We start from the raw sequence: 19,990 nt of genomic DNA, 5'->3' as shown, positions 1-19,990 counted from the left end.
TGGAGATGACCGAAACATGAGTGCCTGATAAAGACCTATGGGAGAGAAGGAAAGGTCCCTTGACGCAAAAGGTGGCTGAGTTTACAGTGGGTGCTGAATAAATGTCAAATAAATTTAATGAGCTAAGTTTACCCTGTGTTTCTACTGCTGGCTCAAAGCCAGAGCTCCTAAATCTGTGTTAACTCTTCTAGTTCTGAGCTCATTGACTACTGGCCTTGAATTACCAGCAGGATTTCAATGGTTAGTAATCAGTGGGCTTGCCTGGAAGGACCTGCCAGCCCTGCCTGACAATTTGTACCTAAGAAGCAGGGAAATATTAAACTCATTTTCCTACACAAGTGTCCACAGTAGGATGCAGCCTTGTGCCCACTCTTCCTTTTTTAACAGTTAGATATTCAATGGCTTTTAAAGCAAATCTTAAAACAAGATTATCCAAATAGAAGATGGCAAGAAGTCCACCTTAGATCTATCGCTTTTCCACTTGGCCTCACTACTTAGCTTGGATCTCCCTTGTTGAGTTCTTTCGAAAGCCCTGTCTGGAAATCCACATGGCCTGTGCTCTGTCATGGAAAAAGACAAAACCACACTCAAATAATCCTGGTCTTGACCCTCAGTGGTTGGTCTTGCTCATCAACCTTTAGGCTTAGATCTCCTCCCCCAAATTGGCACTTTTCAACCCTTCACATAAACAGCTTCGGCCATCTTCCTGTGTAGATGAATTCAGTCTTCCCACTTGCTTTCTCGTCTGAGTTTCCTGTCCACCACCAGGATCACACGCTGCAGATCCTGGTGCGCACAGGCATGTCAGTCACAGCTGTGCGCTAGGGGGCTCTCCAGGGCCACTCTTTCAAACGTAGATTGCTAGACCTTTCTGGGTGATCTGGAACCTTCACCCTTTAGGGTAGTAACTGAACTCATAACCATGTGTGCCATTCTGGGCACTTATCTATTTCGTTTGTCAACTCAAAGTCTGCAACCCTAATGTGTCACCTTCCTTATCAGACGTTTTCTAGTCCAATGTCCTGGTTAATACCACCACTATTTTTCTAGAAGTCTTGGCAACAGTTGGGATTCTTTCTGCCTCTCCCTAGTCCCCATCTCTAATTGATCACCAAGAACTACAATTTCTCAGTTGAAATTTCTCTTGTTCCGTCTGGTCTCACCTCAGCATTTGGGATGGAATCTCTGTTGTCTCACACCTTAATTACTGCAACAGTCTAATAGCTGGCTCACCAGCCTGCAACCCGTTCCCCACTACAGTGCATGCAGAACGCTGCCGGCTGCCAGCAGATCAATTCGCCAGTGCCCTGATCTCAGCACAGCCCTCCCCTGTCGATAGAGCGTTTGTCATCTCTGAATCCGAATCTTAGCACAATCCAGACCCTCCCTGCACTAGTGCATCCATGCTGTTCCACCCCAAATCCCCTTCCCTGTCTTTCAAACTGGCCCTTCCCTCGTCCTCACTGAAGCACAGCCAGGCTGCTCGAGAGCTCCACCTCGTGACACTCCAAGAAACTCCCCCTTCAGTGCAGGACCATGTTTACTTGGTCCTCAAGTTCAACTGGAATCAGGGAGCTTCTAGGATTCGGATCTGGCCCCTGGTACCCATAGCTCCCTACCACCTCTAGGTTCAATAGTCCCTTGCAACTTATTTCCAGGTTCTGATTCTAAACCATCCAGCATTGTTCTCTAGTTACTTCATATCTTAATCACCTGAAGGACCTCATGAGCTTGGCTTTTTCTGTAGCCCTCTAGATTCCAGCACAGTGTTGGTGGGGTGCCTAGAAGAAGAAGGGATGATCAGTATTCTGAGGCAGAGGATTGGTTGGGCTGGCCCGAAGTCCCTTCCAGGAACAGTTGTCTGTGTGGATCCATAAACAGCTTCTCTTTTGATCTTGAATATCAGGACCAGTCAGTCTTAGTTAAGTCACAAGAGACTTAACCAAGTCTCTTTGCCTTGCATTAAGAATGAGGAACAAGGAGGCACACTTCCCCGTTTTTCCACGGCTCTCTAAAAACCTCCTGGCATGCAAAGACATAAGCAACCTACTATATACACCCTCTTCAAAACCAACCGTGGGTTTCTGGGAACCATCCACCAGCTGGGCAGCATCAGCATCTTCTTGGCATTTCTGAAACCACATGGGTGGTCGTGGTCCTCACGTACCCACAGTGATGTCCATAGTACTGCTTTTTCACTCTTCCTGAATGAGGGCATGCAGTCTTTTCCCTTTTCATCCCCATCCCCTCCCACCTCCCAAGAAACAGCCCACTCCCGTTGAGTCAAGTTGACTCATAGGGACCTTAGTAGATGAGTAGATGCCCCTAGGGGTGTCCAGCGCTGTCATTCTTTATGGGAGTAGAAAGCCGCATCTTTTCCCCGAGGAGCGGCTGGTGTTTCCCACTGCTGGCCTTGCATATAGGATCCCAGTGTGTAACCAGGTAGCACCTACTAGTAGCATCTACTCTGGGGATTTGGCCTTTTACCAGCCCACTTCTGGTCTGCTCTGAGCCTCTTGGCATTTTTACGTGTCTCCAGCTAACTTTTCAGCTATGTCGCACATATCTGCTGGCGTCCCAAAGCTCGTCCAGCCTCTTCACCTTTCAGAGCACGGTGACGTAATGAATGATGCAGGGTCACTGGCCGTGGCCGGAAGTGTCTCCCGTTTCAAAGACTGCTCAGTTCCGTGGAAGAAAGCACTACAAAGTGGCCAAGGCATTTGTCCCCAAACCTAACATATTTAATATCTTGGACTATGTTTGAGATGTGCGAATCGGTTGGATGATTGCCCTTTACAGCTGTAGACAATCTGATGTGGGATACAGGGTTAGCGTAAAATGGTTTAGAGGTCAAAGAATATCTGTACAAATTATATTGTTAATAGATATGACTAAACTAGAAGATTTTAACAGTTAAGATCTTTGTCTCTCTAAAGACACAAGCCATCAGAAATTTAGATCCATACATAGAATTTCTGTGTCAAGCCTATGTGAAAAATAATTGAAAACTACAAAATATTTTAAACACATAGTATTAACAGTAACAATTACATGCACAAGTATTGTGCAGACCATTTAAAAACGTTCTGTGTTATTGAGATAACAGCACAGCTGATACTATTACTGCCGCTGATACTGTTTCCCCAACACTCACAATTTGAGAACATTTTCTGAGCCCTGTCTCCAAATGTTTGGCTGTGCCTGTCTCCGTCGCTGACTTGAATTCCTTGTTCACTGGCTGGTGATTCATTGCGCTAAATACCATTTTCCTGATAATTAAAAACTGCTCTCTGGCAAGTGGGAGCAGGAACAGGCTGATGCAGGATTTATGCAGAAACACAAAATGAGCCAGAAGACAAATGACCTGTTCCGCCTAGCCAGAGGCATTTTCCCCTCATCGTCTTCTGGGGGTTGAGAACGGCTAGCTGTCACGCAGGCACGAGGTCTGGGAGCGGTGTCATGTCGAGATGAGGTAGGCACAGCAGGAGCCGTCACGCGCACGTGCCCAGGCCAGATCACTCTCCCGATTTAGAATAGCCGCCTTCCTGCCCAGCAGAGGCCCAGGTCCAGGGCCCGGGCAGTCCTTCCGAGCGCCCTTTCGTCAGAGGAAAGGCATTGAGCTCGAGCAATGGGTTGGGCCTTTGATTTCATCTTTCCTGTTTCCTTGCCCCACTTGACAGTGCTTGCCTTGCTGCGAGGAAGGATTGCGCCTGTTGCCCAGATGCAGCAGCCCTGTATCAGCCCCAGTTGCTGCTGAGTCGAATGGACGCCTGCTGACCTGTGTGTGCCAGAGTGGAGCTGTCCTCCACAGGGAGGGTTGGCAGTGGCCGGCCTTCCTCCAGCACCAGTCAGCCAGGCCTTTCTTCTAAGTGCCTCTATGTAGACTGGCCCCACCAGCCTTTCCATCGGTGTGGCCGTTTGCCCCATCCAGGGTCTCCAGAGGCAGCAATTGGGACATTCTCTGGTGACCTAGAAGCAGCCTCCCCAGTTTCTTATGAAAGACTTCAGTGATGACCACTGTCCCCAGCACAGCAGTTGTCACTTCATACCATCCACACACGTGCAGGCATGTACCCACAGGCACATAGGAGGCTGGGGGTAGTGCACCTCCCTTTATGCGCAAATTGCCTCCGTTGTCACCAAAGTGTGAACTTTCTCCCATTTGGCTGCACTTAGTTGTGCATTACTGGCCTCAAAGATCCCATCCTAGCTCCATCAAGGGATGAGCCATCGCCCTCCTGGGAATAGCTCTTTTCCTGCACTGATTGGGGCCAATGTCTATAAAGCTCATTAGCTCAGAAACCTCTCCCATTCATCCTTATATATGGCTTCACTTGGTAACCGTTCATCACAGCACATTCTAGATGGTTTAATTAGTTTCCAGGGAAGAGTGCTTGCAGGACAGCTAACATACATGGTTTAAAAGCCCTGGACCTAAAATAACAAGGTAGGGTGTTTTTGGTTTGTTTTTTTTTTTAAGTAACTATTATCACCTTTAAGCAGCTTGCATCGCCCACTGCCCCTCCCCCCACCTCGCTGCTCTTCCCTTCTTTCCCAAACACTTCCGAGAACAATTTACTGATGATGATAATAATAATGAGCGTAGAAGTCAGCAAGTCCACACTGTACTTATACACCAGGCAAAGTAACCTATTGCCATTATGTTCTTTAATCCCACAACCTCCCTGGGAGAAGGATGTTATCGGCTCCTCCATGGAAACTGTTAAGAGAGGTGCATGGACTTAGCCTATTTTGCAGGGCTAGTAAAAAGGCACCCTCGGGAGAAAGATGAGGCTTTCTACTCCCATAAAGAGTTCGTCTTGGAAAGTCCCCGTGGCACTTCTACCCTGCCCTACAGGGTCGTTGTGAGTGGGCACCGGCCCAATGACAGTGAGTGAGTGAGTGAGTGAGTGAGTGAGTGAGTGAGTGAGTGAGTTCACTGCCCTGTGCTGAAACCAGGTAGCGCAGCAGTTGATTGGCAGCTGGTACCCCTCACAGGGGCTCCCCAGTAGAAAAGACCTGGCATCCTGTTCCCATGAAGATGAAAGCCTAGACAAGTCTCCACTGGGGACCGTGAGTCAGAACCAACTTACCGACGGCCAGCAACAACCGTGGGAGCCTCGGGGTTCTGCTCTCCCCCATGGTCCCCAACATCTGGGCCCTTTCTTCCCTACCCTGGCTCTCCTCCAGCATAGCTTTGGGGAGAGGTCACGGGTTGTTAGACTGGCCTGCTGTCCCTTTTGCATTTTGAAGGGGTCTGCCCTCATTTCGTCTCCTGTGCACACTGACCGAATCCCACCGATTTACATGTCTCTACGCCAGAGCTTTCTCTGGCTCAGAGAACCTCCCCGGCCACCTACAGCAGGCCACGCAGCTTCAGCCAGTGATTGGTGGGAATTGGTCTGGGCCAGTCCTAGAATGGGCCGACTCTGAGGCCTATGGTCTTCTGCACAGCGTCTCAGCACTTCCTCACGATCATTCTACCTGCTTCCGTTGCCCACATGTCTACTGCTGCCTTACATTTCCCATCTTCCCAGTGCACCTACAGGTGCTTTGCAGTATCACCTCCCAGATGAAGCACTTGCATTCAAACCCTGGTTTAAGGTTTGCATCTGGGAGGAGAACGCAAAGCAGTGGCTGCCTGGAGGTTCTGCTCTGTAATCTCTAGATGCTTTCCGCGTGGTTTCACTAATCCAAGAAACTTTTTCTTGAAAAAGAGATGACTGACCACCAGTCCATCCTACCCCCATCTCTATTTTCCTATTTCTCCACTGTTACTGAAGGGTAGGAACCCTGTTGGCATAGGGGCTTACCTGTTCGGCTGCTAACCACAGGGTCAGCGGTTGAAAACCAGTCACTCCAAGGGAGACATACATAAGGTTTTCTGCTCGAAAACCCGCAGCAGCAGTTCTACTCTGGTTGCTGGCCTTTGTTCTCTCTCTCTCTGCATGTCTACACTCTTCACATCCTCCAGGGTTTAGAACATCCTAACATAAAGATGAAGACCCACGTGATTTGTCCAAATGGAATCAGCACATTCAAAAGTCAGTACCACCTCAAACTTCCCAAGGGCCCTTCTGACCACTGGTACTGAGTCCCTTCTACCTCACGGAGACCTCTTGGGTGTCAGAGGAGAACTGTGCTGCACAGGCCTTTCAAAGGCTAATTTTTTCAGGAACAGACCATCAGACCTGTACTCCAGTGCACTGCTGAGTAGATGCTAATCTTTCTGTTAGCCGCTGAGCACGGCAAATGTTTCTACCACCAAAGCACCCCAGGAATATTCTAGCATGGCCTTAACCATCCTAAAACAAGCCATCCACCATGCTGGGGGTGGATTTTAATTGAACAAATGGAAAATACATTTTTTAAAAGAAGAGACACTTCTTCGGGGCAGAGTACTTGGCTCTCTTGGGCATAAAAATCTTCCCTTTCAATCACTTGCCGTATCTTCCTTCTTTGTCTGAATTGGGGGCTAGGGCAACATTAATTTGGGAGAGGTAGAGAAGCCTCGGCCGTTATTCTGAGTGCAACATGTCAAAACTTGCGCGTGTGGGAAGGGCTGGGAGTCACCAGAGACTAAGCCAAGTGAGGAGGTGGGGCTGGGGTGGGATGTGATGCTGAGACTGAGCTCAGGAGCCTTTGCCTTGGTCCCAGCCATCAGGTGTGAAGCTGTCTGGCTTTCCTGAGGGCCTGCCCTGCTGATCTGACTCCTGACCTAGATAGCACAGCTGGAGGCAGAATTTCCCTTTCCCCCAAGGATGAGCTTCTGAGACCAGACTGTTTGGCTCTCCAAGTCCCTATCCCTTCCAACAACTCTACCACCATGGGGATCGTTTCTGTTCTTTGCCCACTGACACGTCACCCACATTGACCCTTGTGAATGAATTCATTTGCTTCTTGTTTCTTCCATTTACTTTTTTGTCCCCCCTCCTCCACTCTTTGCATGGATTTCCTTCTGCAATGACAATTCTCTTTTGTGCCCATACACACCTATTTATCTTGCCACATCAGTGACACAGTACATATTCCTTTCTGTGTTTCCTGTTCTCCATCTTACTCAATTTCCGACTTCAGTGGTCTGAAGGCATAGGGGTTCAATTATCATTTTTCTTTCCTTTTTCTAGGTAGACTTTGGTCTTTTCTTGATTCTTATTTTCTAAGCTTTTCTCTTCGCGTTTTCTTCTCTGGTACGCTTCTCTGGCACTTCCAATGTGAGTGCTTTCTAATCACTGTTTCTTTCTTTCCTTCTTTTGAAATCCATCCTCATCCCTCTTGTAGTCCTGGATCACGGTCTTCGGTTATAACTCTAAGAGTGGCCTCCACTCAGGAAAGTTGTCAAGTTGATAAATATTGATATCTCCCCTACCATTTTACCACCACTTTTCTGCTAACGCACTTGGTTGGCATCAATCAGCTTCTTGCCGTTTGTGAGCGCCAGTGTGGGAACTGGTCCCGATCTGTCACTTATAAGTAATCTGCTTCACATTTCATCAAGAGCACACACAGTAAAGAAGAAAATATGGAGGAGAAGTAGAGGGCAGAGGACCAGGCTAGAGTGGCCCTGGGGGTGGGAGATGGGGAGGCCGGACTGAGTGGCAAAGGACAGTTGCAGCCAGTGGATAGGACAAGTCCTCTCAGGGATGCCCTTAGTGTTCAGGGCATCAGCCAGTGCTTACTGTTGACCGTGAACGCTTTGGAATGTTAACCCTGCTTATCTCCTCCAACAAGGCTCCCCAGGGATGAAGATCTACATTGACCCCTTCACTTACGAGGACCCCAACGAGGCGGTGCGGGAGTTTGCCAAGGAGATCGATGTCTCTTTTGTGAAAATTGAAGAGGTCATCGGAGCAGGTATGGCTCTTTCCCCACCCCTCGTTTCTACCCTTTTGGTGTCCAAAGGTCTTCTTCCCACCACTCTAAGCGCTCCCTTTCTGCTTAAAAAGGCATCTCATTGGGAAAGAGCCTTCTACCATCTTTCTCCTTAGACGATGAGGATGAGCCTTCCACATCGAGTGTCTCAGCAGAAAGACAACAGCATTCTGAATCTTTTGGGCACCTTGAATCATGGTGGCCAAGTTTGTCTGGCGTGTCAGAGGAGGCAGCTGTAGTTTCAGACATTCACTAACGGCTCTGGAAGTGGACCAGCAAATTCAGATAAGTTAGAGGCACAAGGTACTCAACTGAGCAGCCTCTGGGAGAAATATGCCATTTGAAGTATACATGCTGGACCTCAGATGTGGGTCACTGACAGTGATACTCCCAAAGGTCTAAGCCCAAATTTCTGTTCCCACTTGTGTGCATTGGAAGACAGACCATGCTGACTTTCCGGAAAACAGCTATTTGCAGCCAGGTTTGTGACAAAAGGTCATATGTGGCAACAGAAGACAAAGTTCACTCCCAAGAAGTAGGTCTTCGCCCATTCATTTTGCTGCATTGGCATGGGATTGCCCTCCGCATAGCTGCCCTCAGGAAACCACACTGGTTCATTTGGTTGGGTCAATGTGGTAATGGGCCCAGCCTTGTTAATGGGAATGCGACCAAACATGAAACAACTACCATTCGTTCCTAAGTGAGCTCTTTACTGCCTCATCTCCTGCCCTTCGGAGGCTTCTTAAAATGTGTGTTTGCTCTGTGTCGTCTTCCTGATTTGTCTTTTCTTCTGCAACATCGTTTGTCTTTTCTCCTTCAGTTCTCGTTCGGTCTTCCTTCCCTACATGTGCAGTCCACCTCCTACGTCGAGAAACGCTGGACTCATGTAAATATCTTGGAGCCCGCGGAATTGCCCGTCTCACTGTGATATTTTAAGTCAATACAGTATACTTCGTCAAAGTCTTGCCGACAGATGGTTCATATATTATCTTTAGAGGGCATGTCACCATCCTTCCATTCACTGATTCTCTTAATGCGCTGTGGGGTCAAAAAGCCATCTGGGAAATTGGAAGTCACATTTGAAAGTTGCCCTATTAGGCTACCTTGTTCATGCTCTTGAAGTGCTGCTAGCATGCGTACCAGCATCGCTGTGGTGGGGGGGTGCTGGGACCCTCCTTGTGAGGCCACACAGCTCTCCCACCAACTCCTCAGGAGTTGCAGCTGCCTGACTGTAATCTGATCCACGTGAGCCCATACCTCGTTCCCATTGACTTTCATTAAATACTTACTGCACCACGACGTTCGCTTCTGTGCAAATGATTTTTTCTTCCCCTTTGGACGCTGACATATTTAAGGATCATGCCTTGGAAGGCTGGGTGCCAGATAAATTGGATGACTCTTTAGGGGCTCAGCTTTCTCCTGTAAAGTGGAAAGAGTGTTTGGGAGGTGGGCTTTTAGTCCTGCACTCTGTGTCCCCTCATTATTAATTGTCGTTATGGCATGTGGTAATGGTGCTGGTGGTTTTAATGTTGTTATTTATGTCACGTGCTTAAAGCAGTGTTTCTGGACTGCATTTCATCTCAGAGAGCACACGTCAGCCCCTCCCTGCCTTTGTCAGGGGAGGCGTAAAGAGTCCTCTCACTTTATGACCCTGTCAGGGAGTTACAATTTGGAGTGAGCTCACCAACCGCTAGGTGCCTATCAAGAGACAATTGATGGCCGTGCCCCATCTTTCACCTTCCATATGTGTATAGCATTGTTTGTGCATTCTGCTCAGAGAAGATCCCATCCTCCGTGTGGCTCACATGCTATTGGGGGAGAATCAATGCATTTAGCAGTTACTGTGATGCCCAACAGCATGGCACAAAGACTCGTGCCCAGCTACTGCTGACCACCCTCTACCGGACACGTATCGCTCGTGATTCAGAGCACCCCCAAAGGAATCATTAGGCCTGCCCATTCGCTCTATGTAATGACACCCAGGCTTCACAGCCAGTACTCCTGGCTGGACCTGACTTTTCTTTTCTCACCTTTGACCTCCTTTGTCACGACACCTTTGCTTCTTCCCTCACAGCCTACTCTCACTGAAATGGACTCTGCTTTGTACCCCAAGAGCTGGTGTGATAATCAAGGGGGTTTGTTTGTTTTTAAAGAAATTGTATGAGGCCGGATTCAGACAGTGCATTTGTATTTGCACTGAAGATTTAGAGCAGGGCTTCAAATGGGGTTGCAGAACGGCAGGAAAACATGACCAGAGGAAGCGGGAATCGTTGCTCATCCCTCCCTGACCCCCCTCCGTGCCTGCCTCCCTCCCTTCCTCCCTTCTTACCTTCTTTCTTCTTCCATTCACACGCGGTGGACCTACGCAGAAGAATGTTAGGAGGAGGCTTAAGGTGTGAGCCTTAAATTATGAAAACTAGTAGAACTGGGGCTTTGGGGGGAGTGGGGGATGAAATGCAGAGGCAGATGAGGCAGTGAAAGGGAGGGAAAGCCCTTTATCGATGGCGGAAAATGAGCATGCCCTTCCAGCAGTGGTGTGCAGGAGTGAGCTCCCACTGTGCACATTGCTTTCCCACTCCATGTCCAGTCACATCACGTTGGTAGCTCATCACCCACCCTGGCAGGCATATCTGCAGCATGAGAATCCACAAATGCTGCAGACCAGAGATATTGGGGGTTTGTTTTTCAGAGAACTGGTAGTTTACCACTAACCAGCATGTCACTGCCTTCCAATGATACAAGGCCCTATCAAAGAAGCTGCAAAGGAACCAGTCATTTGCTGAGTGTAGAGTCAGCGGGAGGGCTGGGATGGGTGCAGGAGGGATGGAGTTGATTCTGGGCCCCTGATTATGGTGGGGGCTGAGAGAATGCCCTGCTCCTGCCTCCCAGTCCCTGCCATCAGGGTCTATTATCTAGGACACAGATATGTGATGTTCCTCAGTGATTGGGGGCTGGACACCAAAGAGCTAAGTGAGGCCCTAGAGAGCAGATGACCCTGAAAATGGGCGAAGGTGAGGTGTGATGGCAGGAAGAGACTTAAGGATAGGGACCTGGCCCAGGGCCCCTGAGCAATGTAGCGTCCTCAGATGGGCAGACAATCTGTGTGGCATCTCTTGAGAGCAAGGCAGAGAGAAACCTGTTGGGGAATGGATTCATAGGGTAAGTACTGAGTTTTCAATCTGGAAATTAGAGATCCAGGGGCTGCAGTGTGGATTTTATACTATAGAAAATTAACTCCTGGAAGTTTCCAAGTGAGTGGGTGATGAAGGAGGTTCTAGGGAGACTAATTTGGGAAATGCTGGGTTTGGGTTGGATTGGATTGGAAGAGGACAGTAGAACGGATGAGTAGGACTGTGGAGGATGAATCCGAGTCATGGGCCATCATCTGAATGTCCAGAGAGGACGTGAGACGGCTGCTCGTGCGTGGTGAGGAAGACTGACTCCAAGCAACTGAGCTTCTCTACGGCATGGGTTCGATCCAGCCCTAGCAAAGGGAATGTCCAGTGAGTCTGGAATTTATGGGGACAGATGGCAGAGAGGCTGTGACTAGGACTAAGGGGCATTGCATTAAACACTTTTCAGGAAGGGTTAAGGCTGCCTTGCCCCAGGGCTGTGGCGCGGTGGTTGTGCACTTGAATGAAAACCGGTGGAGCCAAATCTAGAACGCCATAGCTGAAGACTTGCATCAATTACCAAAATGTCTTCTAAAGTTGTTGAGATTGTTGAACAAATGAAGTTTTTAAAAATGTGAATCAGGTGTGAGCCAAGATGATCGAATTGTAACTAAATCATTCATAAATTGTGCAGTTATTTGTTTACTGTCCATTTTAAAATGATAAGTGTTAAGGTTTATCTATGGAGTGAGGGAACCTATGTGCATACCCTAATTTGTGCATTTGGATGCTCAGATGAGCCTTTGTTGAATATTGCTGAGTGAAACCAGGTCCTTGGGAGAAAGCATGAGAGGAATAAAAATGTGGAGGACCACCATAGAGTTCATGAGAATGAAGTGAGGCTAGAGAGCTGGACTGCGACTGTGAGGTCAGTCCTTCTACTCCCTGCAGACAAGGAGGGAACTCACAGTCCCTAAAGCGAGGGCAGCAGGCCTCCCAGATACTTTTGGGACATGCAGGCTCTCACAAGTCTCACAAGTCTGACTGCTATGTGTCACCTCACAGGTCCGCTGCAACACATTAACGTGGATCAGTTTGATCTGTATACTTGCCCACGACATGCAGTAGGGCTGCCATATACAATTAGGCCCTACATCATGTACAACACCTCTCAGTTGTGCAGTGCATAGCATGCATACCTGTGTGCAGCATCCCTGAACATGATTGTCCAGTGCATACCAATGTCGTAGTGATAATAACAGAGGTGTCATTGAGGAGGAGACTTGCCGATTGTACTATAATTAAGAAATACATCTTCTTCTGTCTCCAGTGGCCACTGGTGCAACATTTTCACAGATGACTCTTTCTGAAGGAGTGGAGGCTTGCAGTGAGAGGACTAGGCAAAGAGAGCTGGGGTGAGGGTATCAGTGATGGGTATAGATGGGAATGGGGACACCCCTGGGAATCCAGCTAAGACCCAGTGTGTACATCTCTCTGACAAAATGGGTGGGTTTCCATGGGGATGTTTTCATGGAGAGGTCATCAGCCAGTCTGACTCTCTTAGAGTCCAATGCAGTGAGGCTGGACAGCATGAACGTGGTCTCCTACTTGGTAAGAGTCACTACAGGAAGGGTCTAGATGAGGAAATCAAGGAAAGGTCACCAGTAATTATCATTATAATCGGTAGTGCATTGAATGCTCACTGGCACTGCCCTACATACCTCACAGCATTACCACATTTCACCCTCTTATAGCCCTGTGAATTATGGTTGTATGTGTGTATCTTTAAACCGACGAGGAAATCCAGATTCAAAGTAGAGTGTGCCCACAGTCTCACTACCAGATGAGTTAACGATAGAGCAAGAATTAGACACAGATATGACTGATCTGAATGGGTTCAGTTAATCCTCACACTATCTGCAGCATTCATTACTGTCCTGGAAAAGAGTAGGTAGATAGTCAGAGGCATTGCTTCTGGTGGTAAATTCAGTCTGTCAGTTCAGAATGCCCAAGCCTCTTTGCTAGGAACTATTTGCTGTCCCAGCGTTCAGCATCCCCATGTGGTGGTGCACCTACACCCATCACATATCTAGTTCACATTTTATTATATGTGCTCACTTATATTATGAAAATAAGTTCTTTCTAACATTGTGTTTTATAAATAGGCAACTCTTGTTTCAAAACAACAAAAACTAATTTTGTTCTCACCATCTGGGTGTTTGATATTGTGGACACTGTAGCTGTCAAGCAGGTTCCATCTAATGTGCCAATTCCAGTCATCTGCTAATGGACACCTGGGGCACTCTACTGAGAAGGATGGGGAGGACTGTGATCAGTTAGTAATGTCTGTCCTTAGTACAGGGTCGGGATGTAGTGGAAGGCATGCCATTGTCCACCTATTGCTGGCTTAACCTACTCAGCTTGCTATGCTAACATAGCACAATTTTCTTGAAACCATACATTAAAACCTAATTTCAATTTATTCTTTAAAAGTTCTGATTCTGGTATAAGCTAGCATTAGCAACTAGAAATTCCATTTTTCCTTTCTCTCCCCCAAGGCAGTTTGTGACTTCAAAATGCTGCTGAAAAAGAGAGTGTGTGTGCAATTGTGTGTAGATTGGAGCCGCACATAGCCAGCAGCTACAGCTTGAAATACCTGCTGGTAGGTTGGATGTTTCATTTTCAAAAATTGAAAATTCCTTCCTTCTGATTTTATATATAATAGTTGAGGCATTTAATGCAGCTGAACCACATTTTCTCTCTTCCTTATTTTGTAAAGGAAGGCAGGGAAGAGGAGCCGGCAAGCAGCTTAAACTCGTAGGGATTCATTTTAGCAGCTGTCAGAGGATGATCCCGGGCACTGGCCAAATTACCATCAGCTGACAGGCTAGAGGACAGTGCTTCTCAAACTTGAGCCCCCCGCCCCCCCGCCTCAGAATCTCTCAGAGGCAGGCTAATGGCCACTCCAGAGCCTCTGATTCAGTAGATCGAATTAGGACAGAAGGTGCCCAGGTAACTTTCAAGAGCTCGACTGATAGCCAAAGAGTTGGTCATTCAGACCCACCAGCCACTGTGCAGGGGACAGATGTCTGCTCTGTAAATGTTACAGCTCTGTAAACCCCGTGGGAGTAATTCTACACTGTCCTGCAGACGTGCTGTGAGTTGGAATTGATGCAAAGCTGCATGGGACAGGAGAATCTGTATTCCAACAGGGTCCTAGGGGACGCTGACTGTAGCGGGGAAGGGAGTCGGCTCCTGAGAGTGATCTGTTTCACCCTAACGGGCAGTCGCGCTGTCCACACAAGGTCGCTTGAGGTCAGAAGTCACTTCCCTCGCAGCTAGAAACAAACCCACCACTGCCCAGAGATTTGTAAGTTAATACTTGATTTTGTGGAAAATATTTAATGTTATTAATTTTTATTAAAAAATGAAAAAGTCATGGCCGTGATTTGGAGCTCGTATAGAGTTCATATTATGGGAAAAAAACATTTTTAAAGCATACTTTTTTGAGGATAGTCTATGAGCCTGAGGTCAGGTGTGAGCAGTGACTTGGATCTTAAGCAACACATGGCCTTGATTTTTTTTTTGCATTGTTATTCATGAGAGGGGCATGTCCATTGACACCCTCCTGTCTGTGAGTCTGTGGAGCTGCTAGGGGTTAGAGACCTTAGGTTTCAGCATCGTAGGCTGGCCTCAAGACCAGAAGGCCAGGCAAGGGAGGGACTTCCCCACCATCCACTGCCAAAATCTCAACGGTTCTCAACCTTCCTAATGGGTTGGCCCTTTAAAACAGTTCATCATGTTGTGGTGACCCCCCCCACCATAAAATTATTTTTGTTGCTATTTCATAACTATAATTTTGCTACTATTATGAATCATCGTGTAAATATCTGATATGCAGGATGTATTTTCATTGTTACAAATTGAACAAATTAAAGCATAATGATGAATCACAAAAACAATATGTAATTATACATTGTGAAATATTCATTTCTAATGACAAATCAATGAAATTTTGTCTTGAAGCATGGTGTAGCATGGGTAACAGTCTTCATGCTGGTACTCGTATGTGGGTGTATCTGCATGTGGGCAGACCGCCTGGAGACAGATAGAGGAGTGGGGTCTCGGTTCCTAAGACCATGGGAAATAAGTGTTTTCCCATGGTCTTAAGTGACCCCTGGGAAAGGGTTGTTCGATACCCCAAAGGGGTCGCAATCCACAGGTTGAGATTGGCTGCTCTAGTGTGTCCCGGATCTGCCCCCCTCCGAGTCTCTTAAGGTCGCAGAAACCAACTTTGCCTTTTTTGTTTTTTTCCGACTTTTCTTTTCCAATACCCCCGCCACCCCCCTTTCTCCTCTTGTGTCTCACAAAGTTCGTGGTGTGCCAACCAGTCTCGCTCACTCCTCACCCAGGAAGGCCAGACGGCATGATGTCCTTGTTCTCATACAGAGAAGGGAAAGCCGACCTCTGCAGAGGAGCACCCTGCCCTCCTGCAGGCCTTTTCCTCCCAGCTGCGCTGCACCCACCTCATTACGGCCGGATTAGGTCTGGAGCAACTTTCCTTGTAGTTGGTGCGTTGGAAACCTCCGGGCGAGGAGGAGATGAAGTCATTTCTTTGCCAGCTAGGAAGGGAGCTATTTTTACAGCATCATTGTTCCTGACGCTGCTGCTTGCCAGCGACGCAGGGTCCTTTCTGAGAGCAGGGACACTTCCCCACCGCCCTCACGACTGCGAAGTCCACTTGGCCCCAGGGTCCTCTAGGCATTGCCTCCCCCCCCACTCGTCCCCCTCGTGGAAAAGAACATAAAATCAAAATGACGAACTTAAAATCAAAACTCCTACAGCCCCTGGGAGCTGAGGTCAAAATCATAGAAGCACTTCACATGGAGACCAGTCCGAAGCAAAGATGCAACAATGAACTAGCACTGGCCAAGGAGGCCGACCCTTTGATCCAGGCGGGATCCCGGGGACGTGGTTAAGTGTTGTGCTGCTGCCTGCAGTTCGAAACCAGCAGCAGCTCCAAGGGAGAAAGAGGAGGCTTTCTACTCCCATAAATCCGCAGTCCCGGAAGCCCACAGAGGCAGGTCTACCGTGTCCTGTAGGGTTGCTGTCAGTCAGCATTGACTCGATGGCAGGGTGTTTGGTTTGAGATTTTTTGTTCTGTTTTTGGTTTTTTTGATCCACAAAGTTTTAAAACGATAACTTTTCCGAGACACCCGTTGGTTGTTTCCTGTGTTTTATCTTCCCTCCACTTGCATCTCCAAACCCTGCCCTGTGCGTCAGGCCGCCTGCACACACTGCACAGTGCTGGGACACCTTCCAGGGGGCCTGTTGTCAAGTTGTCCCCAACTTATGGTGATGCCAGTGGGATCGCGCTGTTGATCCAGGAAGCTTCCACTGGCTGGTTTTCAGAAGTTCGAGGGGCCTTCAAAAATACATGGGAAAATTCCATTCTCTTTTCATTCCACTTTTTTCCCACCAACTTTTTGGCACCCTCTCGTGGATCACCAATCTGTCTGAGCCTGGAAGCTCCACTGAAGCCTGTTGGCATCACAGCAACACACAAGTCCACTGACAGACGCGCCTGATGTTTTCACGCCAAACGCCATGCTCTGTAGAATTCTTAACGTACCACTTTAAGCACTTAAGGGAGGAAAAAGAAAAGGAAGACGCTGCTTAAGGGTTACTGAGTTTCTGTTAGCCGAGCACAAGGTTCTCGTAACATTTAATCAAATGCATATATGACTATATATTGATAACTACGAAAGTTAAAAAATAAAAACAAAAAAATATTTTTTTCCTGAAATTAAAACTTCAGGTGTTATAGGGTTAAAGGTGATGCACTTGAGGTACCTTGTCTGGGAATTGAACCCAGGTCTCCCACATCATACTGACACTGAGTAGATGCTGACTCATAGCAATCCTACAGGACAGGATGGAGCGACTTCTGTGGGTTCCAGAGACTAACACTTTGCAGGAGTAGAAAGCATCATCTTTCTCCCACAGAGAGGCTGGTGGTTCCAAACTACTGACCTTGTGGTTCACAGCCCAACGCCACCACTCCGCCACCCGGGCTCCTCTTGGAGGGCGAGAATTTCATGACAATCTCCAACCCCAGGGCATTCCAGGACTTTTAGCAGTTCACCGATCAGTTTGAAATAAGCCGGGGCAGTTTACACTTGTGTTCTTCACCCTTGGCTGCCCATCAAAATCACCTGGGCAGCAAGTGTGTCGTTGTGCACACTCACACCCCACCCCACCCCCGTGCTCAGGGGGAGCTGCCCTTATTCTAAATAATCCTCAAACAAGAAGTCTTGCATTTTAATTTTCCGCTGGACCTACAACGTACGCACCCGCGTTTATAGGCTGCTTTTGAACACGCTGATGACCAGGCCGCACCCAGAGCAATGATTCAGCTTCTCTACAGTGGGAGCCCGCATCTTTGCGGGGCTCCCACGTGTTACCAGTTGGCAGCCAACTTTGAGGACCAGTGGCGGAGAATATAAATTCTCAACTGGCTCTGTGTGTGTGTGTGTGTGTGTGTGTGTGTGTGTGTGTGTGTGTGTGTAGGCGTGTGTAGGCACATACGCAGTGCAGTGCATGCATGGGTGTTGTGTGGGATGTCAGATGTTCTGGGAGCACTTTTCCAAACTCTGCACACTGATGTGTCCTTGGCAGGCACTGGTGAGTTCCTTTTGACTCATAGTGAAGCCGTGTGTCGGGCCCTGGGCTGTAATCTTGTAAGGGAGAAGCTCCCCAGGTCATGGAGCTGCCAAGTGGATTTGAACCGCCTTTCAGACAGCAGCCGTGTGTGTTGAGATCGGCAAATGTGCAGGTTCCTGAATAAGCTCACCCCAACTCCATTCCCAGGGGGAAACCTCCAATAAAGATGACATTCAGCTGTGACTCATCCGCATCTCTTTAGCTCTTGCCTGGATATGATGTGCTGGACAGTAACAACAGCTGAGCTGCGAGAACCTGCAGTCAGTGCACAGAGGACTGGGCCTGTGACTCTCTATCCATGCAGTTTTATCCCCTGGGACATGACTCATCGAGGCACACCTACCTGGAGGCAGGATGATAGGGAACCAAGATGGGCATTCTCATTATTATTATTACAACAAGGATAATATCCAGCTCACAGGGCTGTTGCCTGAGACCAGGAGTCAGGATGCCCGGCACAGTGCGTGGCACCACCTCCAGATGGTCAGTGCTTTTTTTTTCTTCTCCATGAGAAAAATATTAGCAAAGTTTCCCCCTTGGGTTTATCTGTTTGCTAAATGGAGACATTACTAGAGCCACAAAGAAAACTACTGAGCAATGTTCTTCAGTCAGGAACCTTGTGAAATGCAGAATTTGGATTCATCAGCTCATAGGTGTTGAACCGTACATTGAGTTCACTCCAATTCACAGTGACCCTCTGCGTGTCCGAGTAGAACTGTGGTCCTTAGGGCTGTCCATGGCTGCTTTTGCAGTAGTTGTGGCAAGGCCCCTCTGAGTGAAGTTGAACCTCCAGCCTTTTGATTGGCAAACCAGCATAGTAACCGTGTACACCAGGTCCCCCCACTCCTACCCCAATACCAAATCCATTGCCATCAAGCTGATGCCAACATATGGCAGGGTATACAGCGCAGAACTGTGCTCTGGGATTTTTAAGGATGTGACCTTTGGGGGGGCAGGTCATCAGGCCTTTCTTCTCAGCTGCCTCTGAATGGATTCACATCACCAACCTTTTGGCTACCAGTCAGGCGCTTTACCATCTGACCTGTGGATACAGGTGTAGATAGAGAGATGGGAAGTTACAGTTGTTCTGGTCCTTTAAATGTACTTACATGGACAACAAAGGAGTGCTTGCTTATTATCACAATGTAGACATCAAACAACATAAAAGAAATGATGTTAAATTTACCAAGCTCCACTTACCTCCTCCCATTATCACCCATTTAGTATAGCTGTTTTAAACAAAGAATTTGAAATTTAAAATAATTCAAAGTGATTCTTTCCTTGTTTTTCTTCGTACATGCAGTGTCTGAACTCATAATACGTCTCATATTCTCGTGTCATTTACTCTTCTTGCCCGCAGTTGGCAGTATGATGTGGCCATCTTTCAAAGCTGATACATGTGACTCCTCTATTTGTTTCCAGCGGCCCCCTGGCATTCCAATGAATGGAAGTGCTTTTATTTCCCGGCCATTCTTCTCCTTGGGGTCAGCCAGTTTGGTTTTAGGAGATGCTGCTGAAAAAAGGATTGTGTTTTAAGCAGACACATTTAAGTCCTGGTAGTTCTCCTGCTCCTGGGGTGAGTTCATGGCCCACCCTCCACAAGCACAGCTGGCCCGGTCTGTCTCTGGAGGCTTGCATGTTGCTGTGATGCTGAACAGGTTTCAGCAGAGCCGACAGACTGAGGACGGAAGGCCTGGGGACCCTCCGACAACCATGTGGACCCCAACAGTGACCGGCAGCCATCTCACCCCTTTGGGTGCCTCAAATGTTAGACTTGTTTCTACGTATATCTGACATGCTGGTTCCAAAAATGCCCCCCCCCACCTTTTCCCCATGCATTATGCCCTATACCACTCTTCATTCTGCTTGCCCATAGAAAATCAGGAGATTTTAATGTCATGTTCGCTAGCCGGAGACAGAGGGAGTAGATACTGGCTTTTTAAAATGTGTTTGGTACTAAATATTTAGGTCAAGTTATACTTCACATGGTGTCTTCTGAACCAAAGATATATTTGAACACTGCGAATTACAGGAACCTGGGATTTCCCCCAAGTATCACTACACCTTTACTAGGAGATAAGAAGCAGGCAATTCCAATTAATTATCTTAAAAGGGACCAGAAGAAATCAGAGTTATTGCACAATAAATACGGAGCCTTGGTGGCATAGTGTTATGTGTTTGATTGCTGACTACAAGGTCAGCGATTTGAGCCCACCAGCCGCTCTGCAGGAGAAAGACGAGGCTTTCTGCTCCCAAAGATTCACAGCCTCAGAAACGCACAG

General features: G+C 47.8%; 1 protein-coding gene across 3 annotated transcripts in view; it reads left to right on the top strand.

The window, feature by feature from the left end:
* EPHB1 (EPH receptor B1) overlaps positions 1-19,990 on the top strand; it is a 388,725-nt gene that overhangs the window by 286,423 nt on the left and 82,312 nt on the right. For all 3 annotated transcript variants that reach the window (XM_045297818.1, XM_045297817.1, XM_004715982.4), the window contains exon 9: positions 7,732-7,854. In XM_045297818.1, the coding sequence (XP_045153753.1) occupies positions 7,732-7,854 (123 nt within the window). The remainder of the gene's footprint in view (positions 1-7,731; positions 7,855-19,990) is intronic.

This window comes from Echinops telfairi, unplaced genomic scaffold (genome assembly GCF_000313985.2).
Source record: "Echinops telfairi isolate 266 unplaced genomic scaffold, ASM31398v2 ScPeMD7_7422;HRSCAF=8460, whole genome shotgun sequence".
NCBI lineage: Eukaryota > Metazoa > Chordata > Mammalia > Afrosoricida > Tenrecidae > Echinops > Echinops telfairi.
The sequence above is the reverse complement of the archived record's forward strand: the minus strand, read 5'-3'. Positions and strand labels throughout refer to the sequence as shown.